At 41.7% G+C, this 26,202-nt stretch overlaps 1 protein-coding gene across 1 annotated transcript; it reads left to right on the plus strand.

Annotated features, from left to right (window-relative positions):
* The first annotated feature begins 21,085 nt into the window (after positions 1-21,085).
* On the plus strand, positions 21,086-25,777 carry fgf16 (fibroblast growth factor 16). Its single transcript, XM_063484534.1, has 3 exons — positions 21,086-21,386; positions 22,703-22,806; positions 24,623-25,777. The coding sequence occupies exons 1-3, from the start codon at positions 21,113-21,115 to the stop codon at positions 24,866-24,868; spliced, it is 624 nt and encodes a 207-aa protein (XP_063340604.1). The 5' UTR covers positions 21,086-21,112; the 3' UTR covers positions 24,869-25,777.
* Positions 25,778-26,202: the final 425 nt, after the last annotated feature.

Here is a 26,202-nt window from a genome sequence, read left to right on the forward strand (position 1 = left end):
CCAATTGTAGTATTTGTGCAAAAACATACTTATGCAAAATCACACTATATCTGTTATGTTATAGTATTACTACTAAGGCATAGTATTTCTACCAAATCATAGTATTCCTTCAAAATCGTAGTATTTGAGCAAAATCGTAGTATTTGTCCTAAAACATACTATGTCTGCCAAATCATAGCATATGTTATGTTATAGTATTACTACTAAGGCATAATATTTCTACCTAATCATAGTATTCCTTCAAAATCATAGTATTACTGCAATTTCATAGTATTTGAGCAAAATCGTAGTATTTGTGCAAAAACATAGAATGTCTGCAAAATCACAGTATATCTGTTATGTTATAGTATTACTACTAAGGCATAGTATTTCTGTCAAATCATAGTATTTGTACTAAATGATAGTACTTGTGCCTATTCAGAGTATTCATACCCTTTCATAGTATTTCTTCCAAATCATGGCATTTCTTTGCCAAATCATGGTATTTGTGCCAAGTTATAGTATTTGTGCCCAAGTAAAATTTCTGTTATGTTATAGTATTACTACTAAGTCGCAGAATTTCTGTTATGTTATAATATATCTGCTGAATATAGTATATGGGCCAAATCATAGTATTTATAGCAAATCATAGTATTTGTGCTACAACGTAGTATTTCTGCCCAATTGTAGTATTTGTGCAAAAACATGCTTATGCAAAATCACACTATATCTGTTATGTTATAGTATTACTACTAAGGCATAGTATTTCTACCAAATCATAGTATTCCTTCAAAATCATAGTATTACTGCAATTTCATAGTATTTGAGCGAAATCGTAGTATTCGTGCAAAAACATAGAATGTCTGCAAAATCACATTATAACTGCTATGTTGTAGTATTAGTACTAAGGCATAGTATTTCTACCTAATCATTGTATTCCTTCAAAATCATAGTATTACTGCAGTTTCATAGTATTTGAGCAAAATCATAGTATTCGTGCAAAAACATACTATGTCTGCAAAATCACAGTATATCTGTTATGTTATAGTATTACTACTAAGGCATAGTATTTCTGTCAAATCATAGTATTTGTACTAAATCATAGTACTTGTGCCTATTCATAGTATTCATACCCTATCATAGTATTTCTGCCAAATCATGGTATTTTTTTGCCAAATCATGGTATTTGTGCCAAGTTATAGTATTTGTGCCCAAGTAAAATTTCTGTTATGTTATACTATTACTACTAAGTCGTAGAATTTCTGTTATGTTATAGTATATCTGCTGAATATAGTATATGGGCCAAATCATAGTATTTATAGCAAATCATAGTATTTGTGCTAAAACGTAGTATTTGTGCAAAAACATACTTATGCAAAATCACTGTATATCTGTTATGTTATAGTATTACTACTAAGGCATAGTATTTCTACCTAATCATAGTATTCCTTCAAAATCATAGTATTACTGCAATTTCACAGTATTTGAGCAAAATCGTAGTATTTGTGCAAAAACATACTATGTCTGCAAAATCACAGTATATCTGTTATGTCATAGTATTACTACTAAGGCATAGTATTTCTACCTAATCATAGTATTCCTTCAAAATCATAGTATTACTGCAATTTCACAGTATTTGAGCAAAATCGTAGTATTTGTGCAAAAACATACTATGTCTGCAAAATCACAGTATATCTGTTATGTTATAGTATTACTACTAAGGCATAGTATTTCTACCTAATCATAGTATTCCTTCAATATCATAGTATTACTGCAATTTCACAGTATTTGAGCGAAATCGTAGTATTTGTGCAAAAACATACTATGTCTGCAAAATCACAGTATATCTGTTATGTTATAGTATTACTACTAAGGCATAGTATTTCTACCTAATCATAGTATTCCTTCAAAATCATAGTATCACTGCAATTTCATAGTATTTGAGTGACATCGTAGTATTTGTGCAAAAACATACTATATCTGCTAAATCATAGTATATCTGTTATGTTATAGTATTACTACTAAGGCATGGTATTTCTACCAAATCATAGTATTCCTTCAAAATCATAGTATCACTGCAATTTTATAGTATTTGAGCGAAATCGTATTATTCGTGCAAAAACAGTTAAATCTGTTAAATCACAGTATATCTGTTATGTTAAAGTATTACTACTAAGTCACAGTATTTCTGCCAATTCGTAGTATTTGTACTAAATCATGGTACTTGTGCCAAATCATACTATTTTTTGCAAATCATCGTATTCGAACCAAAACATAGTATTTGTACGAAATCCTAGTATTTCTTCTAAATCATAGTATTTCAATCAAATCTTAGTAGTTGTGCTGAAATGCAGTATTATTGCCAAATCATAGTATTTGTACTGAAACATAGTATTTGTGCCAAAAGAGTATTTCTACTAAATCATAGTACTTGTACCAAATCATAGTATTTCTGCCACACTGTGCTAGTTGTGCAAAAACATAGACTGTCTGCAAAATCATAGTATATCTATTATGTTATAGTATTATTACTAAGTCGTAGACTCTCTATTTTGTTATAGTATATCTGCTGAATACAGTATATGTGCCAAATCATGGTATTTATAGGAAATCATAGTATTTGTGCTAAAACATAGTATTTCTGCCACATTATAGTATTTGTGTAAAACCAGAATGTCTGCAAAATCATCATATATTTGATATTTTATAGTATTACTACTAAGGCATAGTATTTCTGGAAAATCATAGTATTTCAACTAAATAATAGTATTTCTGCCAAATCATAGTATTTGTACAAAGTCATAATATCTTTTCTAAATCATAGTATTTCAATCAAATCTCAGTAGTTGTGCTAAAATGCAGTATTATTGCCAAATCATACTATTTCTGCCAAATCATAGTATTTGTACTAAATCATAGTACTTGTGTCAAATAATAGTACTTGTACCCAATCATAGTATTTGTGCCATATCATCGCATTTGTCAGTTCAACTTATTTAACTCTTCTCAACAGCCCAACACCTCTTCTTCACCCCGTTTCAGCAGAATTGTGAGTTTTTTCACCCCTTTTCAGCACAAATCCCAGATTTTTCAGGTGTTTTCAACAGAAATCTCTTTTTCAGCAGACATTCTGCTGATTCACCTGTTTTCAGTGCAACTACTTCTTTACCTCTTTTCAGTAGAAATTCTGCTGATTCACCTATTTTAAGCAGAATTTTCAGCCTTTCACCTCTTATCAGTACAAATCTCAGTATCTTCTGCTCATTTCAGAAGGAACCTTTTGACCTCTCCTCTTTTCAGTACAAATTTGAACTTCTTTATCCCTTTTAAGCAGAATCATTGCCTTTCCACCTCTTTTCAGCAAAAGTTTCTGTTTTTTCACCTGTATCTAGCAGAATTTTTCAGTTTCTTTCCTGCCATACAATTTTTGCAGCATTTCATCTTTTTCAGTCATTTTCAGCAGACAGCTTCAGCGTTCCGGCATCCACACAGCATTTTCGCAGGAAATGCAAATTTTTCTAGTTATTATTATTATTATGTAACTTGTAAACCCTTTATAAACAGGAACAAGTAGTAATACTAACTGCAAGGATTACCTACAGTGTAATATACAATCACTTTATAAGGTACAGCTGTTCAGCTGTTCATTAACCCAAACATCTAGTCAGTCATTCACAAGTGGCACTCACTTACTCAAGTCAGAGGAGAATGGATATATTATTAGTAATGACAGGAAGACAATGGTAACCATTCATTGCAACCAAGGTATGCAGAGGAGCATCTTTGAACGCAAAAACAAATTGAATCTCGAAGCAAATGGGCTACAGCAGCAGAAGACAACACTGGGTGCCACTTCTGCCCGCAGGAATGAAGGAAAAGGAGGCTACAATTCACACCAGCTCACCAAAACTGGACAATAGACGTTGCTAGGTCTAATAAGTCTCAATTTCTGCTGCAAGATTCAGATGGTAGAGTCTCACTTTGGTATAAACAACAGGAAAGCATCGATCCATCCCGTCAAAAGTACCAGACCATGTAATAGCACCTATTTAAGTAACTGGATAGTGTACATGGAGAAGCTGTCTCTTTGTTTTAATGTTACATTGTTTTCACTGCTAAATTTTAGTGTATTGCACCAATGGGTATTGGTAGTGTATTGCTTCCCATTCAAGTCCATAATTTGAACTACAGTGGGTACCATAGGGCAAATATGTTTTAGTCAGCAAAGAAAGATCAAAAACATTAAATTTAGACACACTCTTTTTTCCTATATCTGTGAAAAACTGTCAGTCCACTGTTTACCTCAGCTGTCAATGCTAGGTAAGAAGTGTCACCTTTATTTACTCTTGTTTACTCTTTACTCTTAATTACTCTTGAGGAGGCTGTACTTCATGAAAAGAAACAGAGATGCTCACTTCTAAACAATGACACACTTTGACATTTGATATCCTCAAATGTCAGGAAGTGCTGCTGTTTTTGCCGCTGTTAGCTTGTGTTCGTTTCGGTTAACTAGCCCCTGTTTGCTACTGTTGGCTGGGGTCAGTGAAACTGTCTTTGAAGTGGATGTAGTTTTGTTGGACCAGAATGTAACCAAACTGTTTGTCACAGGGAAAGTTTGATTTTTCGTACACTCAAGCCTAAGCATAATGTTAGCTTATAACTAGCTATTAGTTTTTAGCTAGCTTGCTGTCAGCTGTCTGGAGATGTTGCATGTCTAATCTGCTGACAATAAGTGCAAAAATGAACAAAGGAACAAATGAGCATGTTAATACATGTTAATACATGTTTTCATGTGTTAGAGACCTGAGTTTAAAACTCAAAGATGGCACCTGCTCACTTCAATAAAAGTTGTGCTAAAATGGTTTGTCTTCTAGGATTCCTTGCATTGACTGAATAAGAAAATCAGAATAAGAACCATAAAGCCCACCATGTTTTGTAGTTGCTGTCTATGGTGCAAAAACTCATTATAAGATAGCTTTGTTAGCTCAATTAGCTAACTAGCTACTGAACTAAAAAAAATCCTTCTAGTTCTAAGTGATACAATTAACTCTGTACCCTCACACACCCATGCACACATTCACTTTGCTCTTTTCTTCAGTTGCTTGAGCTCTCTGATGAAACGGCATTTTGTGAGTAACACATCACTCTGAGGCACAAAGGTCTATTTCTGTCTCTCTCTTTATATACAAAGCTGCCTGCTGCCTCTATGAAATGCAGCTGTTGCCTTTACTAGAGCTGAGGGACCATGATAATTAATAACCTCACTTGTGCCTCACACGCAAAAGCCAATACGAGCAAGTTTAAAGTCAAAATACACACAATGCCATGACAAATTGTTCCATTTTTCACCCATGAAGTTGCTGTTTTGGTTTGCAATAGCCAGCAGTGTCTCGTATTCACTATGGAGAGCTTGGCATAGAGTTGATGTTGTGTACTCTGTGTTGATTTGTTTGAGGTTTTTGGAAACGCAAAAGAAAGTTCATGATATCAGAGGATTTTAGAGGGATGCTGTCAGACTTTCAGAACAAGTGAAGGATGGAGAGAGACCAAACCACTTGTGGATTCGACTGCTCTTTTCAAGTTTTGGAAAAACAATATGAACACATACACACAAGCAAACACAAAGCAGATATCATACACGTGTACCTAATCTCTACGGCTCAAAATAGAATGAGATTGTTTGAAAAAGCTGTCTGCTGTCTTATCCCACTGACAGATTTGAACCTGTGCACCCTTAACCACAAAGGGCAGACAGAGTCCGGGTTTGATTCAAGCGCTGTGTTGTAAAACAAAAGAAGATATGAACAAGACTTAACTACAGAGACAGGGCCAAGAGGGCAGTTCTGTTTAAAACTGATATTCTGTACTTTACCATCCAAAATATTTGACTACTAGAATCGCAGACTGATCACATCCAAGTTAAATAGTTGGACATTTAGGGAAAATATGCTAGCCTAGGTTAAAAGAGAACACTAATACAACCTCATGTCTGCATTTTTAATATGTTGTTGGACCCAGCAGTCAGATAAAGTCAGCTTTTAGCCTTTATTATAACAGAACGGTAGAGACCACTGGGAAAAAAATGATTGTGGAAGACACCCAGTAAACGGCCCGGGTTGTATTCAAGCAGCCCTCTGCTATAGTCTTGTGACATACAGGTCACTTGCTAAATCTGGTAAACTATATTGACACCCAAAGTAGTAGTAGTTGTTAGCTTAAAAAACAAAGCAGAACTTGAATAAACTATGAATAAATACCACAAGATATCATGGCCTTTTTAAATCTATTATTACAGCTACTTTTGGCAACCAGGGATCTGACTGCTATGGTCTCTAGCCTACAACCCCTCCTCCAGGTGTGGGCCTACAGTAGGGCAAGACTGTGTTTTGGTGTAGGACCAGCCAGATCCCTATGGGTTAAGCCCTGGATGCTAGGTGCTGACCCTCAGGTTTTCTGCCAGTCTTGGTTCTTCAGTAACACTGATCCTTTTCTTCATAGGGGTATTATTATTCTTAGTCTGGCCTGCCATGCAGGGTTAGTATTCCTATCAGGGGCAAATTGGCTTTGACAACATACCTCTTGGTGTCATTCAGGCACACAAGTGGAGAGAAGTTGGTGCCCCAAGTGGAGTTTAGGTATCTCAGTGTCTTGCTCATGAGTGAGGGGGAGAATGGAGTGGAAGATTGTGTAGGCTCACCTGTGGACAAAAGCTGTGCAAAATAACAGAAAGAATTAAATTGTGGACACAAGTGTGAAAATGAGCTTCCTCTGTAGGATGGCTGGGTGACAGGGTTGTTCATTTGAGTAGACCCAATACGTCTCTATATTAGAAAGGGTCCAGTTGAGGTGACTTGGGCATTGTAGTAGGACAACTCACAAGTAACTCCTCGGATAGGTGTTTTTGAATTATCCAAGAGTAGACGACAGGGCTGAACCAGGTAACACTGAAAAGATTACATGTCTAAGCTGGCTTGGGAATGCCCCTGTGTGCCCCTCAGAAAACTGGAGGAGACGGCTCTGGGAGGGAAGTCTGGGCATCTCTGCTTAGACTGTTGCTCCTGCGACCCAGACCTGGGTAAGTGGCAGAAAATGATGGATGGAGGGATGGATGGATGGATGGATGGATGGATGGATGGATGGATGGATGGATGGATGGATGGATGGGGTTTACTGTGCGGAGTGTGGTGGGTGCGTGCAGATTCAAATGCAGAACACACTAGATGGAAGTGAACGTAAAGTTGAGCCTACTTGCAAACCAGAAACAAACCCCACAAGGAATCACTGGGGAAACACCAGAGAGAGCACAGCTATGCTGGGATGACTCAACAAAGGACAAACAAAGGGGAAACTGAGACAGGAGGAGAACAAAGCTGAAGCTAGTCACGAACGACAAGACAAAACAAGGGAAGTAAAGTGACAAACCCCACAATATGCACATGACCAAGGTTACCAAAGTAAAGCAGGAAATAACAAAACAAAGGAACATCCCTGATGGAGACTTGACGCAACAACAAAACACAAATTCAGAGAAGGAGACTAGGAGAGGCAGGAATACACAGGAACTCCAACCGAAACCATGAACAGAACCAAAACCTGAAAATATAAATATAAAGAAGCAAAACAGGAAACGCTGTTCTAAGAAAAATACAAAACTCTGGCTCCAAGATCAAAGGACCATGACAATATTACAATAACATTTGCAAAATAATGTATTCATTTAAAATTTGCATTTTGATGAGATGCTTTTTGAATGGGTATCAGAGACATTTTGGAACCACTGACACCCAGTGCAGTTACAATGAAAGACATTCATGCATCATTATATAAAGCTTAATCCATTTTTATTTTTTAATTTAATTGATTTTAATGGTATAAATGGGGAAAAAAAGCCCAGTGTGTTATATAGTGTAGTGGTTAACAAATTCACCTAACATGTGACAGACACCTCCATTCACGACCGGGAAGGGACACAATGTTTCAGTGCTGAATTTCTGCCTCATATCTCTGAAAACAATATAAATGAAAGCATATTGTGAATTTTCTCAATAACCTTTGATTATTCATTGCATTTATTTTTGTAAGATCTCCTGAAAAGCTCACTTTGTTTTCATTCTTTCCTCTCTCTTGCCAGCCTAATCTGTAATGTATTATGTCTTTTGTTGTTTTCTTACCTGTGTAAATAAATGTACTAAATGACACTTTCAGTTAGAAACCAAAAAACAAATTAGCTTTTTCGATTCCTACGGCTTTTACTAAACTTTGTGAACAAATCCAGCCCGAACCAAACTGGAAGTTCACCACAAAGACGCCGTTCAAAGTGAAATGGAAAATCAGAATAAACCAAAGAGTCGTTGTTCTACCACCGTGTGTCTAATAACTACTTTTATCTTTGCCCACATTTTTCTTTCTCTTTCTAATCCCCTACACGTCGACCCAAACAAGGAAATGAAAACTTCTATTTGATTCCATAAATCCATTTGGCACGTAAACAAAGCCTCCTCTCAGTGTGTGATCCCAAAGAGAGGCAGTGCCTCATCAAATTACCACCGCTATTCATATCTGCCTCTGCCCTACTGGAAAGATTTAGGTAGAGACCAATCCCATCTTTCTTCAGCAATCTTAATTGTCCGCTGTTTAACGACTAGATTAAATCGCATCAGATAAACAGCCAGCGGGAGTGAAATGAGCCTCTCTCATTGTAAACTAAACAAGAAAAACTCCAAGGCCATTTCACTTAAACTGTTTAATGCTTCATATTTAAAACCTCATCTCTTGGTAGTTATCAGTTGCTGCCTCACTCTTGTTGCTGTTTTCTTTGAAGCTTCATGTCAGCCACAAGGGGGCAAAAATATGAGTAAAAGTTTAATTGTACCTTCTGTAATTACAACTTCCTGTTTTATTGAGATAAATATTTCCAGTGGAAGAAAGTGTTTCTACAAAATACCTAAAAGTCACAGTGGTATTTATAGTGTGTAAGTGTTCAATTTGAACCAAATCAGTTCATTAAATTACATTGCTGGCCCTGACTTACTGTTCCTCAGAATAGAAACACAATCAATCACTGTTGCCCAAACAAAACTGATGAAATTACCAAAACAGCCTTTCTCATAAATGCTGGCAGTAGAGAAGCACACCCTAGAGTTTCTCGAGCAAACATCGCCTCCGCTTGTTTGGAGACTCAGACATTTCGGTTTGTCACAGCAAATATGGGTCAAATCGATCCGTTTGGCGGGATCCAAAACGTGTGCAGGTTGTTATTCTTAGTACGATCCCTGTGGACTGCAGGGACGGAGAAGCTTGGAAGTTTTGAAAGACCTTTTCAGTTGGAGCTGCACAAAGTCCAACAAGTACATCCTGTTGTCCTCCAGGGTGACGTTTCCGCTTTATTTATTACCTTAGTAGAGGCCACCTACAGCTTAGCACTGCTTTACTGTCGCACTCATTTTGCTTCTGATTGATGGGGTGCGGGAAATCATATCTGTTTCACATACTTTAACAAGTTTACAAGGTCTGAACTTAAAGATTTTGAGTAATCAGTGCTTTGGCATCTAGACAATTCAGCCGGCCAAGTGCAAAACAGCTCTTTTTTTTTTGCTTTTTTTTTTTTTAATCACATAAAATTTACTAACTAAATGCAACATGGCATTTGTGTTTGTTTGACTGCAAACACCTAGATTGATTAAGCCTTTGTATGAGAGTGGAACAACAGGTGTCTTTGTGTGTAAAAGGCTGCAGTGAGCAGAGCGCGGTCGGCGCTTAGGGTTTCATCCTTTGAAAGTGATATGGGTGAGCTGCTTTTCTCAGGCCTAACCCCAGATCTGCCGCTGATGGACAGACCACCCAACTCTCGGCGCTTATAGGCGCACAGTGGGGCCACTCACAGCAGAGGCAGTCCCCCTGTCATTCTCCTTTGCGAAGGAAATGGATCAGCCGACTGTTTGTCAAGTACACTGTCAGGGACTCCTTCAGAATCAAACAGCCAGCATTACACTAATGGATACCACTAGAATGCATTCAGTGCTTTGCAAACCCCCAACATTAGTCTTCCAAAATGGTTCAAAATGTGACAGCAGAAGCAGCAACAGGAAAAAAGATAACTCCTGCTCTTTGTTGAAGTACAGAAAACTAACTTCAAGGGAAAGCAGGACAATGTGACCGAGCAGAATAAAAGATAAATTGCATTTTTATGTTGATCGGTCCCCCTCGCCTCTGCAGCTCAGTCCAAGGTTTCTCTGTTTCACTGTTTTGTGGGACTTTATAGGAGCTTTCCGCCACGTATTCTGATCAGAATAAAGATTCCCCCAGGACGTCACCGTGCCAGAGCGGAGGATGCCAGAGCCATTGGTCAGAGGCGGAGGAACAGGGCTTAGCCTCCCCGGGCTGCTCAACTGACAGCGTGTTGTGGCCAAGAGCGGACTCAGGCTGAGACAAAAGATTCACACCCATCCTCTCCTCTCCAGAAACATCTTTTCCCTGAAGTCTTCCTGATAAGTCACAGGGCGAGGAAAGCCACCAAATACACATGTTTTCTGTCTGTGTCCTCCATGATGCTGAATTATAAAAACTGAAGAAAAAATAAATGTAAGGTTTCAAGCAGGGATCTGGTTCTTCTTCCCAGGAGGAAAGGCCTGAGAACAGCCAAATGTTGCATTAAATCTTGAGCCAAAACGAGCTGCTCTACCTCTTGTCCTGGCACATCAGACCTACTATCTTCTTGGACAAAACCCCTACCATGTATCTCCCCCGTAAATCTTTTTTTTTTTTTTTTTTGGTCTCTCTCTCAGAAAAATGTTGATAAATACATACACTAAGCGGCCAGGATACAAGTTGTATTTGGCTGGTAAAGGGGGCAACCCTGTAAGTCCAAATCCTAAACATATGTTCCCCCCTTCAGTGGATGAGATCTGAGATACTGATAATTATTTTCATGGCTTTTGCCTCTTATGAGGGAACCCCTCCCCAATTAAATCAGGGCCCCATGTGTCTCTCCGATGAATAAAATGCGAACTGGACTGAACACTTCAGCCAAAAAAAAGAAAGAAAGAAAGAAAGAAAATGACAATAGTTGGCCTCAGTCTAACATGGTTTAAATCAGCATAAGTGCATAATCCATATGCATATAAAAGCGTGAAATGTTACAACTATTTCTAGAGCTTCGGCTCAGCTTCGAATCGGTGACTCTCCTAAAGTAATCCAGCCTCCAGCGCTGAAATAAATCAATCTATTGCCACATAAATCATAACAGCGTATTAAACAATGGGGCTGAGAAAAAAAAATTAAGCCCGTGATTAATTTTTCTCTGGACATTTTTTGTCAAAACGCTTACTTCATCCTATTCTTTATTCATTACTCAAACACATCTGGCTGACAGGTGCCCCGTCTGTTAAGCGTTGAGTAATTTCATTCCAGCAAAGACGAGCAAATGGAGAGCAGCGGAGGATAAGGTACTCTATCTTCTATCTGTGATGACATCAGGGCTCAGAGAGCTTGTTAGAGATGGGGAGGTACAGCGGCGTTGCTCGCTTTCTACAGACAAGAAATAGAGCCCCGCCGCTGTCAGTGCCCTTTCAAAAGCACTGATTACTCCATTTCCAAGAGCCTAATCTCTGTAAACAATCTCTGTTTTCATTATCTTTTAAACTGATTAGCCCGATGAACATAACTTTCCAGCGCTGGGCTCAGACAGAAAAAAGCTTTGCCATATTGATGCCAGCTGTAGCTGCATGACCTTACAAGAGAAATAAAGCTGTGATACAAACACAGATAGAGGAGTGGGCTGCGGAGGAACATATGTGGCTAAAACATTGCTTGAAAAGTATGACAGACATTGGATTAAAAAGAAAGACTTCCTGAGGGAAAATCCTTTAACCTGCTTGTGGTTTTGCACAATTTGCAGCTGGAGATTATGGTCGAAACCTGGGAATAAACAAAGTCTCAACCATTTTCTCTCAGACTGGATTGACAGTTGAAGCACATAAAGATTTGTTTTTTGTGTGCTCAGTGTTATATATTATCTTCAGCTGTAGGGCTTGGACAAATGCTAAAATTAAATTTTTGATTGATTTCTCTCTTATCTTCCTCTTTCCCCGTCTTTGTATCCCAGCGTCCTTCGTGCCGTTGGAAATTAGATGTTGCTTTCTACCCCATCTCTCTCCCCTCTTTCTGGTCAAAGTGAGGTAACGTTTGCCAGCACATGTCTCCATCTGTTAACAAACACTTCCAATATGTTGAGAACAACATCTTGGCCCTCAGTCTCCTCCATCAGGATGTGATGAACATGGTGCACCTGTCTCAGCCTCCAGCCTTGTTTCTGGCAGCGGAGAGACTGTCTCAACCTAACAACTATTCACCCCCGTAACATCAAAGACGGAGAAGCTGAAGGCTTCAGATGAAAACAGTGAGTTTGCGAGCTCTCTTTTCCATTTTAACCTCCCAATACAAATCATCAACAATGAACCCGCTGCCCCCATTAGTTCCTCTGGCGTTTTCTCATTTGCCAAAAATCACTTGAAGTCAATTAAAACGTCTCTTGGGGAGAAACTGTTTAATGTCGATGAGCACGCAAAAGACATGCCTTGTGATAATCTTATTTGGTCCACAAATGGTGCGTTCTGAGGCGCAGGCTCGCACAATCAGCCTGAATTGTAAATCACTCAGGACACTAAATTACCCCTACTAATATAGCAGATCTAAGTGTTCGCTTAAGTCAACAACCAACCCAACAACAGACGGGAGAATAACAATGAAAACTACGTCAGAAACTGAAGCGGCCTTGATTACAGAAACTGAGAAAGAACTCGACCAATCACGCCAGGGGAGTCGGAGAGTTGGACCCGGCTCTGCTTTTGCATCGTGACACGGAGGAGGAATGTTTAAGAATGAAAGCGAGAAAAGAGAGACGACCTGCATCACCCTGCTCTGAACTCCCCACTTTAATTAACTAATGTATCTCCATTTGTCATAGCGTGACATTGCATGATTCTGAGGCAATCTGAGATGTTGGCTGAAGCTCTGAGAGGGAGGGAAGCATCAGCACCCTCTACTGACAAGCCGGCCAGCTTCAGGGCCCCGGTGGACTTTGATTTCATTTCCTTTCATTTACATGAAGGCTGCTTGTCTAATTATCATCTTATGATAATGCTGCCACCGAGCTGATGTTAATGAGCACCAGATCCCTCCCAGAGCGAGAAACCTCTTTGCGCTGCTTTGCATCATTTAAGTCACTGTGACTGTTACTAAACCTTAAGGAATAAGAAAATGACATAAATGCAGTTAAATGACAGAGCCACACAAAGAAAGCACACTTAGGAGTCAGTTCTGGTTGAATGAATGGAATCTGTCCACGCTTGTTTCACTGTGTCTCGCAACGTTTGGCTGTAGAACAACTAATAAGAGGGGGGAAAGAAGGGGGAAGAAAGGAGGGAGGGCTATGCATCTGAATTACAGTGATGTGTCTCTAAACTTTTGTCATCATGGTTTTCTTTTTTTCAACTCTTGTGAACTACGAGGCATAAAAGAAAGTTTGGCCATTTCTCCACCCCTGTCAAAGTGTTGCTAACTGAATGTTGCATGAGAACTTGACCTGCCCAGGAAGTAGAGCAGGTCACCTACTAATCAGAGGGTTGGTGGCTGCTTCATTCTACATGCCTCCCTACGCATTTTTTGGTGTGAATGCACTTAAGCATAGATAGATGAATAAGTGGCATATACTTATTCCCTGGTGTATAAATCAAGCACCTTAGCATGCAGACTGCTCCAACAAACATTTGTGAAAGAATGGGTTGTTCTCAGGAACTCCAGTGAATTCCAGTGTGGTAAGTGGAAGCGATTGGGAACAACATCAACTCAGCCATGAAGTGGTAGGCCACGTAAAATCACAGAGTGAGGTCAGCAGATGCTGAGGTGCACAGAGATCACCAACTTTCTGCAGAGTCAACAGCTATAGACCTCCAAAATTCATGTGGCCTTCAAATTAGCTCAAGATCGGTGCATAGAGAACTTAATTGAATGGGTTTCCATGGCTGAGCAGCTTAGTCCAAGTCTCATATCACTGAACACAATGCAAAAGGTTGGATGCAGTGGTGCAAAGCAAACTGCTACTGGACTCTAGAGCAGTGGAGACGTGTTCTCTGGAGTGACGAATCGGACTTCATCTGGCAATCTGATACACAAGGCTCTTTAGTTCTAGTGAAAGGAACTCTAAATGCTTCAGCATGCCAAGACATTTTAGGCAACTTCATGCTCCCAACTTTGTGGAAACAGTTTGGGAATGGTCCCTTCCAGTTCCAACATGACTGCACACCAGTGCACAAAGATAAAGACATGGATGAGCGAGTTTGGTGTAGAAGAACTTAACTGGCCTGCACAGTCCTGACTTCAACCTGATAGAACACCTGTGGGACAAATTAGAGCAAAGACTGAGAGCCAGGCCTTCTCATCCAACACCAGTGTCTGACCTCACGAATGTGCTTCTGGAAGAATGGTCAAAGATTCAAATAAACACAATGCTAAACCTCGTGGAAAGACTTCCCAGAAGAGTTGAAGGCGCTATAGCTGCAAAGGGTGGGTTAACATCGTATTAAACCCTATGGATTAAGAATGGGCTGTCACTTAAGTTCAATACTTTTGGCAATATAGTGTCATTTGGCTCAGTTTTATTTATATAGTCCCAAACCTCAGTAACAGTTGGCTCAAGGCACTATATATTGTAATTTAAAGACTAGAATAATACAGAGAAAACCCCAAGCATCAGATGGCCCCAAGCACTTGGCAACGGTGGGAAGGAAAAACTCCCTTTCAACGGGAAGAAACCTATGGCAGAACCAGGACTCAGGGAGGGGCAGGCCCATCTGATGTGACAGGTTGGGGGTGCTTTGAGTGCTAAGGCAAAGTAGAAAAAGAACTCAATAATCAGTCCATTTACTTTGATTATTAGTAGTGAAGATAGCTGCACTATTATTTTAGACACTGAGTTTGTTGCCGCTTTTTCTCCAACTGAAGGAGAAGTTATCGAGGCCCCACTCTCTGCAGTCATTTGGGCACGGTCCCTTAAAAAGCTCCAACTTTACAGATGAGTTAAATTAAGCTGAATAACTCACTTTACAAATGGCTTTCCTCTAGCTATGCAAGAAGTGGAAGGCATTTTATATCGCCTCACAAGATTAGTGAGAAAGCAAACAAAAACTCCGATTCCAGGAATGATTCTCATTATAAATCCGTCTCTCCCACATCTGCTTGGACTAGAGGACTATAATTCAACATAGCAGGTAAAGTTTTTCGGAGAGGTGGATATATTTGGCTTTTCTGTGAAAGCGACCAACTAAATATAAAGTGTGTGGGTAAAGGTTTGCGTCAGCCCCGAGATATTCTGAGATATGGGACGCCTGGCCTTTTTCATCTCTGCGTGAGTGAACCTGCATCAGTATGTCACTGTCTCCTCAGCTAAACAAATTTGTACGTTTGATTGATCAAAGTTTATACGAGGGCAGGTATTTGATTTCAAAATGCGAGGGGAGGGGAGGAAGGGGGGCCAGGGAAAGCGAGGGGATGTAAATGTATAGACGCGGGCAGAATGAGAGGGCAAAAGGAAAGGGAGGGTTTGAGAGCAGGAGAGAAAAAGGAGCGAGACTGAGCAGCTGGATTGCCATGTAAATAGCTGTGCAGATAGGTAGGGTTGGGCTCTGTGCCAGAGGCTCTACAAAGGGCTCCTAACATCTGTTTGAGACTAGATTCCTGCTCTGTGTTGTAGTAAGAATAATAGTCTCACTCTGAGGGCTTGTTCCCTCATCAGACAGGATCATGAGCACGCATATACAATCTCTAACATCAGACCGCAGAGCTGAGAAACAGCTTAAACGCTGTTATTGGTATTCATACACCGCACCTCAGCACGGGTGGACAGGTGGAGCATCACTTGGGTGACGGGGACTCGCTCAAAGCAACAGCACAATTAAATTAGCAAGAATCAGGTCCAGTATAATGCTGTAAACGTCCACTCGTGATAAGGAAGACTGAGCCAAAGAGCATCAAGGAAGGAAAAAACTTATAACTCCGCTCCTTGTATCATGGATAAGAAGGAAGTTTATTCCACGAAACACAACTTTTATTGTTCCAGTTTATAGTTAAGTCAGGCCTCTGATGAAAACAGAAAAACCACAAGTTTGGAGTATGGATAATTAACTGCTAAACCAAAATGTTGGAAACAAACTTGAAGTATTCCTACCAAGGTTTTCCCTTCGGTTTAAAAAAAAAAAAGGGACATCTCTGTTGGTGTCATAACAAGGATCTTTTTTTCCCCCTCTCCCAAGAACATATGTAAGCAATTTGTATAACAAATGTTGGTTTTAGACCGTTTTCCTTGCATACAAGTGGCTTCTCAAAACCTACAGGGCTCCATTCGTTAGTGCTTGAAAGCAAAGCAAACAAATTAATTAACACTATCTTTACATGGGGTGGCCAAGGAAAGCAGGCGCTGAAATGTTACACCATTACCTAAATTCGCATCTGTCTGTGCCCCCCCCCCCCCCCCACCCCACGCACCCTACCCTACCCCCCCCCCCCCCCCCCCCCCCCCCCCCCCCCCCCCCCCACTGTGTACTCTCCCAACCCTGCCCCAGCGCACACAGCGCCCTTGAACAAGGCTGAAGGACCACCTGTGTGAAAGAGGAGACCCTCTCTGTTATGTCTCTGCTAGGGAATGAAATAACATGGAATCCAGCTCTGCAAATAACTCACAGTGAAGATCATTTTCCACATGCTGCTTGACAAAAGGTAAAATAAGAACAGATGATATCCCCTCTCTCTCTGGATGTTTGTAGCTCTGCTCTGCGGCTTATGCTTCGCAGCCTTTCTTTACACTTACAGTTGTCCAGCTCTGCGTGCAGGCAGACGGGAGGTCCTGACCCCTTTAGCGGCCTCGTTAGCCGAGCAGTATGCGATATGAGGCCTCAGTCTTATACTGCGTCAGCCTTTTTTTTAAAATGCCCTCACTGGGGTAAAGTTGAGAGGGTTATGAGGAATCTGATCCTAGATCTGTGTGCCATCATAAGAAGCTGGAGGTCTTCTTCTAAACTGAGCATCCGTCAGAGGAAAGAGGCTCCACTGTGACTCTGGCCAAGACGTAGTCCAGCACGTAACCTCCTGTGAACCCTGTGTTATTTTGAAACTCAGGTTTTTGTAGAGATTAAGCAAACAAGACATAACATGGTAGGAACTGAGGCAATGGTGGGGGAAATGGAGCCAGCAGATCTGTTTCTTCTTGTTTCCAGTCTTCATGTTAAGCCAGGGCTGACTCTAGCTGTTTTGGTGCCCTAGGCAAGATCAGAAAGCAGTGGCCCCCAACAGCTGTAATGAGCTCATATCAGAACCTGAAGATGTCCGCTGCGTAACAAACGATCGGACTGTAAGACTTGCATTCTGCGTGTGGATCATACAGCTGCAGGTAACCCCAAAGAGGCTGCAGGTATTTAATAAGCTCAGAAGAAAGACTCCTACAAACAGCAGAAAGCAACAAGCGCTACTGTCGCGATTAAAATTATATTCACAATCTAGTGATTCTTACCTCCATATTCTTCTGTCTTCCTCCCCTTCCTCTCTCTTTTTTTTTTGCGCCACTTTCAGCGCCTTGTGTTTCTGATCATTTTAAAACCTTTCATGAGTCATTTCGCAGATGTGATTCAAAGGCGGGATTAGACGCAGACTTGGAGGATAGCGCACATGCTATCAGGAACTGGTTTCGCGTATCGCATCACGATAGCAGGCAGTGTTTACTCATGTTGTGCACATGAGACTGACGGTTCAAAAAGCGCATTAGATTTATTATTGTAAATAAAAATCTACTTTTGTTGATGATGTTGTTACTGATCTCCTGGCCTTTCAGATCCTAGGCAACCAGACCGGCTCTATGCTAAGCTAAGCTAAGCTAAGCAGCTGCTTGATTCTGTTTACTGTGAAACCTGCTTTAGTCTTCCCACCTAAATCTGGGCATGAAAGTGTATCTTGTGTATCATAAGAAAAACTTTAAACTTCAATAATGACTCTGACAAGCATCTCTGGAGAGATTCATAATCAAATTAAGCACACCTCAGTCTGTGCATTTCTTCTCCTCGCAGGCCTTTGTTCACCTCTTGGAGGAGGACACATAAGAAGTTGCTCTAATCCAAATAAACAGGTGAGGTGCTTATTAGCCCCCCTGTTCCCAGTGCAAGTGTAACTTCATTTTCAATTCTGACTCTCTCTCTCTCTCTCTGTGACTCATGGGAGAGCAACTTCAAAGCTGTAGCTTAATGCACTTGAGGTCATTATCTTCATTTCTATATCCTCTGCAGGTTCTCAGCATATGGGAACATTTTGACTCTGGATTTTTTTTTCATCTGCAGCCATAAATCTGCCATGTCAACTATAAAATATGGCAGACCAGCAACAGATGTAGCTCTAATAGCTACCAAAAAAGAAAAAAAAAAGTAGAAGAAGAAATCAAAATTTACCACCACTACATTTTTATTCTAACATAGATTGATTTCAGTTTTGCACAGAGGTGATGGACACCGAGCGAAAATCAGAGAAGGCCCGTGGGGAGGGAGGAAAAGTGTGTTTCCTTTTAATGTTCTGTTATTCTTGCTCAGTCACTTTCTTTCTCCTCTTCCCCCTTTTCTTTAATCCTTCTCCTTCCACCCTTTTAGCTGAGACCAATTCTCCTTTCATCCTCCTCTTCAGCAAGGGCCCTGGTGTCTGTTCACACAAAGCCTGCCCATCAGTGACTCCTCATCAACCCCTTTTTGCCCAATTCATCAAGCGGAGGCCCATGGGCATTTATCACCCCTACCACCTTTCATATCCTGCACCAGCTGAAAGCCACTGTCCCTCCTCTGACTTCAATGCAGCCGTGACACACCCCTAAGATTTATAGAGGCATAATTAGTAGCAGTGAAAAAGGCCTGCATGCTTTGGAAGGTCAATCATACTGTATCCCACTCCGAGAAACTCTCAAAGCCGCTAACATCTGCTTCAAAATAGATTGCGCCAGTGCCACAAAAGCTGATAAATTAGCCCCAAAAAACAAGAAGCCAAGAGATCCATCTAAAGCCTGACAGTGACATCAAAACAATCATACACACTTTGGGTGATTTTAACACGCTGTTCGTCACTGTTCATTGGAAGTGAGACACTGTCATAAATCCCCTTTCTCTACAGGGAAGCTGCTGCTGCTGCCTGTGATGAGCAGCTCTGAGGTGAGAACTCCCCCTCAGGACGGGGGTTTCTGAAAGCAGCTTGAGGGAGGTCTAAAACAACACACCTTAATAGTTAAATGATGTTATTGATGTAATCACTCCCCTCTCCTTCCCTCTAAACCCATCCCGCTGTCACTGATATCTCAAGAACAGTGAACTAATTAAAACGCTCCCGGAGTTTAGTTTTGATCTTCGAACAGGAATACAGTCTTCACCAAACAGCTTTGTTTTTCTTTTTTTCCTTTTTCCCCCCCCTGCACAGCTACACGTTAGGACCTGTAGTGCCATTGTGCCCAGGAGAGATGCAAAAATCCCCATTCAGAGCCATAAATTACACCTATTATTCATTAGTCCTGCTGTAACTTTCTCTGTGTTCTTTTTCACGGGCATGATGGCAAACATCAAATATTGTGCTCCTCTTGATTTATTTGACAGCTGTAGTTATTAGTTGCTTTTCAGATTGTTATTTTACATCTAAAACATGCGACTGTCTTTAAGACTAATTTAACTGAAGATGAAGTATGTACAGTCTTGGCCAGGCACAGCCTAGAGGAACTTAGAGCAATAATTTAATACATTTTCTACTACTTCTACTACTCTGACATCTAACAGCTTCTGACTATTGCTACTTTTAGTTAATTAAGTAAGAAGCAGAAACATTTCCTCCACGAGAATGGCTATCTGTGGTGTTTGGTGCTTACTCTCTTGACATATTTAGAAGTTTTCTGTGCTGCTAAAGTGACTGTTTAAGACTCTGCACAAGTGCACCAGTCACATTTAATGCTACATGTCATCAGCATTTGGATTTTCCTTTTTTTACACCCCCCTCCACCCCCACCCCTTCCTTGCCAGTAGTAGAAGTGGTTAAGCTCCTGGTTTCGCTGGAGCACGCTGCAAACGTTGTGCAGAGGGGCAAGGAAGCACCTGCTTCCAAGAGGAGGTGGAGAAAATGCTCTCGTGAAAAGCTCCAACTGCAGTGGTTGGCACTGAAACTTGTGCGGGAGGTTGGATTACTCCGAAAGTATGCACAGGTTATTTTGATAATCTTGTGTGTGTGTGTGTGTGTGTGTGTGTGTGTGTGTGTGTGTGTGTGTGTGTGTGTGTGTGTGTGTGTGTGTGTGGGGTGGGGTGGGGTGGGATGGGATGGGATGGGGTGGGGGGGGGGGGGGGGGGGGTGAATGTTTCTTTGCGGTTTTCCTTTGTGGCTTCCAGGAGTCTGTGGTGTGACTCAAAACCCAGTCAGTGTACATTATGGATTGCCTTTGTGGTGAAGTAGTTCTCACAACTTATGGTGCATTTTCGGCTTTACGCCAGCTGTCATTTGTCTTTTGGCCATGGTGATCTTTGATTCCGCACCACAAACTTTTACCAGACTTTGTTGCCTTGAAACAAGCGGCGCGGTTTTATCCGAAAGCCACGGAGCGCAAAACGGGGGAGCTACGCGAAGAAGATACTTCTTGACCAGGATTTATTTGATCGGAGGATCAGATACGGCTCTCTGAGAGGGCAGAGACACGCACGCACGGACAGCGGCACCATCACAAGTAGAGAGAAAGAAAAAAAAAGTTGGACTGAAAGTGCACATTAAGTAAAGCAAACTGATGCGCGTAAGAAGGGATGCCAGCCAGGCGTGGCTTGTGTCTGAATATCCAATGTGAGAATGCGTGGGGAGCATGTATATAATAGAGTCTTTCTATTTGATAAACACAGATATCAAACTCATGATTGCAGCAAAGCACCATCAATAAACTGAGAGGACTGCGCTGATTTGGAGGAGCAACGGAGCGCTGCGTGGTACGCTTTTTGGCGTGCATGGACCGGACTTCTGTGAACTTTTCTCTCCTTCCTGAATTTACCGACTACATCCCAAAATACCTTCGTTTAATTTGACAGCTGTGCACACAATGGCAGAGGTCGTGAGTGTTCTGGGGACGCTCGGCTTGGATTTACAAAGCACTCTCTCTTCGGTGGGGACTATGCCCGTAACAGAGTCCCCCATAGGGCTGAATGAGCGACTGGGGCAGATTGAAGGCAGAGTGCAGCGCGGGTCGCCCACAGATTTCGGCCACCTCAAAGGGATCTTGAGGCGGCGGCAGCTCTACTGCAGGACCGGCTTTCAGCTAGAGATATTCCCCAATGGCACAGTGCACGGAACAAGACAGGACCACAGCAGGTTTGGTCAGTATTTCTTTATTCTTTGATCTATTATTTGGAGACAGAATTTCATTGTAATCTTTACAGAACTATTTTTAACACCCCATTTATCTCCAAAACTGTAAAAGAGAAAGGGGTAAACTTTCCCCCATATATACCCGGTAAAGAAGGGGTTTTATCAATTAGTTTCTTCTGAGCATCCCCGGTGAATACTCGTTCGTGCGTCACTGTCACCTGGCGCGAGGGCACACACCTTTTTCTGGCAATCCCCGCTGCGCGTGGGGCACAGGTGTCTCTAATCAGGCGCAAACAAGCAGCGAGCGCGCGCGTCCTGCAGCTACAGCAACAACAAGCTCGCAGGCTCTTGCGCGCGCGAGAGGGTTTTCTCTCGTTAACAGACGTTATTTCACAGCAGGAAGCACAGGTATGTATGTGATAGCATTAAAAAAAAACTACTTGATTTAATTCTAGTCTCGTGGCCTGTTTTTATTATGTTTGTATTAACTTTAAAAATAAAACGCTGAAAAACTGTGTATCCGCGCAGACTCGTCACAGGTGCAGGCTGGGCGAAAAGGGGTAAGGGGAAAAAAGGCGGAATATCTCTAAATTAAAGCGTGACCATTGCGGAATTCAGAGAAGGTTTAATGTTCAAACTTGAGCCAAAACGAGCCGGTTTTAGAGACATGGGTGGTCCGCGTGTTTGTTTCTGGCTTCGCTTAGATTTAAAGTGCAAAGGTCTTTGTGAGACCTGCGTGGTTTTGATTAGAGGGGTATGGGACACACCCCTCTTCAAAAAAAAATGAGAAGGATCTTCTCTGTCATCCTCTGGCATGGGATGAAGTCGCGGAGATGGGGACCAGGTGGCTGTAAGCTGGCCTCTCTGCCAGTCAGCACAGGCAGCTGGATCCTCTCTGACTAACCTCCGCATCAACAGTGGCTTTTAATTTTACCAGTTGTTTCCCGGCCTTTGATGTAGATGTTCGCTTTATTGTAACTTCCTCCGAGTCAGCGGTTCACTAAACAAGTTACCCACGTCTCAGCTTCATAAAAGCGACTTCACAGCCTGCGGGGGAAGTCCCAAAGACAGGATGAGGGCATTTATAAGCTATTAAAAATCTCATAGGTAGAAGGAGAGGCAGCCCTTCGATTGCTTAATGGCCTTAAAACGGCAAATTTTCAAATGAAGTCTGGAATAGCTGCAGGATTTTGCATAAAATGACAGTGAGGACTGGTCTGCAGTCAGATTAAAGGAGGCCACCTGCTTGCGTTCTTTAGGGGTGATCACACTGAGTTTGTGGGCTTGTCTCACCAGTGTTTCCATGTTATGTGTTTGACCTCAGGTATCCTGGAGTTCATAAGCATAGCAGTAGGTCTGGTGAGCATCAGAGGGGTGGACGCTGGACTCTACCTCGGCATGAATGAAAAAGGAGAGCTCTATGGGTCGGTGAGTCAAAAACCCCTCCTTTCACTTCACCACCCCTCACCGACAACTTCTCTTAAAGAATATACTATTGTCTAGTCATTCCCAAGAAATTAAACTTTCCTTCATTCATGTCTTTCTTTTTTTCTACAACACATATCAGTACAGAGCTATCAAAACATTTAACAAGGTTCCCATATGCAGCAGATGGGCAAAAGCATAGTCAGACAAAACAAGTATGTTTCCTATTACTTACACTTGTTTTCTGTGTGAGGGGAGTCGAGGATAATCAGCTTTCAGAGCGAAAACCGACCACTTCATTTAGTTTTGAGATATGCGGAAATATTTACATATTTTCCCAAAGTGGAGACGGGAAGGGCTGACGTTACTCTGGATGTGAGCTGTGTGTGAATTTGGTGGAGATTGCACCTCCCTGCTCTTGAGTTTGACCTGCAGTGCTGTAAAAAAACATAGAAGAAAGATCTGGTCGTTTTTCCAACAGCCTCTCTTTCCGACCGACACATGGTGCATACCTGCAGTCACAGGGAGAGGAAAGGGAAGAGATAAAGACAATGAAGGGGAAGTATGTGAGGCTTTACCTGTATCAGGTGTCCCAGGGCATTACCTGAGGGGCCTCTCAGGGCTCAGACTACCCCGCACCTCCCCCGAGCATTTCGAACAGAGGCTACTTTTAAGCACGGCCATTATGTGGAAAGTGCAGATATTGTTACTGCATACTATCAGAGTCTGGCTCCTATCCTGGAGCTTTGACCCGGGGTGGTGGTGGGAGGCGGTGATTTGGGGGTAATTGCACACCTGACTGAGTCACCTGACTGGCAGAGGGAGCCATGTAGACATGTCTGAGTCTGAGGGGCCAGGGAGGGGAGGATAGCGGGTAAAAGGGCGCTTCCGTCCAACAACCACCAGACCATGACGAGCGTTTGATCCGATGAGGTTTGCGTGTGTGTGTGTGTGTCTGAGCGAGGATGTGCACACCTGTGTGTGTGTGTGTGTGTGTGTATATTAGGATGGAGCTGGCCCAGTCATGTGCCCTCTGGGCTGTGTTTACAGACAACAGCTTCACCACACAGCCGCAGCCAAGCAGAGCCTGACAGCCAATCAACAAAATTGCTTCTGGAATAAAACACGGCAGTCTCGCACAGAGGCTTCTGAGTGTGTTAAAGGCAGAGAATGAGAAATGTTTCATGTTCTGTAGATGTCTTTTCTACCAAAAAACACTAAAAAGGGAAAAGAGCAAGCAAACATTCAGAAGTGGTCCTCCGCTGAAACCCTTTTACTTGACAGGGTTCGACCCTCTTTACAGACCAGCAGAGGCTGACTGGTCTTGGCAGGAAAGCAGCTCAAACACTGATGTCTCTTATTGTTCCCACCCATCACCCAGCCAGCATGCTCTCACCTGCTGAACCCACAGCCATCGCTCATGCTGTTCTGTCAGTGAAGGCTGAGGCTTTGAAAGCTGCTCTGTATATGTGTGTGTGCATGTGTGTCAGAGGTGGGGGTGGAAGACGTCCGCTTGGCGTTGTCGTTGCATCACAGGGAGGGGAATAATTCTCCATGCACAACGAGAGGTTAACAGGTCTGCGGAGCGTAAAGTGAAAATCTGCTCGTAATGACTTCCCTCCTTTTGTCATAATGAGCACCTGCCTAAATGAGTTTCCACTGGTTCATTTCCACTTCTAAGTGCACAGTGTACAATAGTTAATGACAGATGTAAGCTGGTGCATCAAGAGGAGAGGAATCTGCATGCGAAGCTCAGTCTTGACTACGTCTTTTGCAAATGTTTTCTGCATTTTCAAACCTGTTGTTTCCTCTCCTGCAGAAGAAGCTGACAAAAGAATGTGTGTTCAGGGAGCAGTTTGAGGAGAACTGGTACAACACCTACGCTTCAACTCGGTACAGGCACACGGACACGGGGCGCTTCTACTATGTGGCTTTAAACAAAGATGGTTCGCCCAGGGAGGGCGGCAGGACTAAAAAACACCAGAAGCTCACCCACTTCTTACCCAGACCGGTGGAGATTGAAAAGATCCCTCAGGAATTCAGGGATTTATTCCAGTACAGGTGACCAGTGCTTACACTGGGAGAGCTGGTTGTTTCTGAAGGAACAGAGATAAAAGAAAAAGACAAAAATGAGGGGGCGGGGGAGGGATATTGTGGATATTTTGGACCTGGTACAGAACTGTTTACCTTCACCCCCCACCTGAGGTTACCATGTTTGCATCATCTGCGGCGGACTTCAGAGAGGAGATAAAACTCTTATAAAACCACTGCTATCATGGACAAAGGAGGCCCTCATGACTGCCCAGCTGTGGCTGAATCAGGAAAATCAAATCAGGTGCCATGTTTTCTCTATAAATGCATAACAGAGGTTCATGTGTAGATACTGAAGAGGCAAAATGGGAGTGGTCGCTCTTGATGGTTTTGGCCGGGACAAGGAACAGTCAACGAGAAGTGACTTTTAGGAGCTAAGGACATAAAATCCCTGCATGATGTCACAGTGTGCACACTGTTATGGCGACATTAAATGTAAAGGAGAGGGAAGGAAAGCACATTCCACATATACAGCAGAGACGTGCAAACTTTGTGCTACATGTTTGTTAAGCAGTAGTTTGGGATATGTGACGAGATTGTCTTTGAGTTAGCTATGAGCAAGTTTTGTTTCAAATAAAAGACAAAGGATGGGAATAATGTCTCTGACTCTGGGATCAATCAAACTGCACTTACTGCACATCCCAAGTCTCAGCATCACGCTCGCTTGGTCCGAGTTTAAACATCAGATTAAATTCAAACAAACACAAAAAAGCTACGGGAATTTAATATGCAAAAAACAAAAGAAGTTAAGCTCGGGCTAAAAGCACTTCTCCGACTGGGGTTGTGAAGACTGAAGAAATGGGTGTTCTTTTTAAGGATGATGACTTGTAATGTTCAGAGCATCGGGGAACATTATTAAAAATGCAAGCAGCTGAGGTGTACATATGGGTGTTCCTATTTATGAGATGTACAATATATTTATTTTCTACATATAAAATATAAATGTAAATCTATATATTTATTTATTGCAAAGACTTTATTTTGTAATGAACTTGAAGTTATCTGGACTGCAGATTCTACTGAATTGACATCAAAAAAGGCAAACAAAAAATGAAGAACTGCAATGAAACGTGACAATAAAATTGTCCTGCTATCGAGACGTCATTGTGAGAGACCATTTTTGCTTGCATTAAAGTCTGTACCAATTAAAACCAGATATATGTGAATCCTGCATGTCTATATGTCTTATTTCAGCCTATTGTGGCAAAATATTTCACTTTTAGATGGACTGCTTGTATCACTTTAACATATTTTCACTGACATTAATGCTAAGAGAGAAGGAATACAAGGTTAAAAAAAAATTAGAAT

The sequence above is a fragment of the Pelmatolapia mariae genome, linkage group LG2, assembly GCF_036321145.2.
Source record: "Pelmatolapia mariae isolate MD_Pm_ZW linkage group LG2, Pm_UMD_F_2, whole genome shotgun sequence".
Taxonomy (NCBI): Eukaryota; Metazoa; Chordata; class Actinopteri; order Cichliformes; family Cichlidae; genus Pelmatolapia; species Pelmatolapia mariae.

Excerpts from the sequence above, each read along its gene's own strand:
- fgf16 (XM_063484534.1), top strand. The coding sequence starts at position 21,113 with ATGGCAGAGGTCGTGAGTGTTCTGGGGACGCTCGGCTTGGATTTACAA. Across the intron at positions 21,387-22,702 it reads ACAGGACCACAGCAGGTTTG|GTATCCTGGAGTTCATAAGC; the intron begins GTCAGTATTTCT and ends GTTTGACCTCAG. Across the intron at positions 22,807-24,622 it reads AAGGAGAGCTCTATGGGTCG|AAGAAGCTGACAAAAGAATG; the intron begins GTGAGTCAAAAA and ends CCTCTCCTGCAG.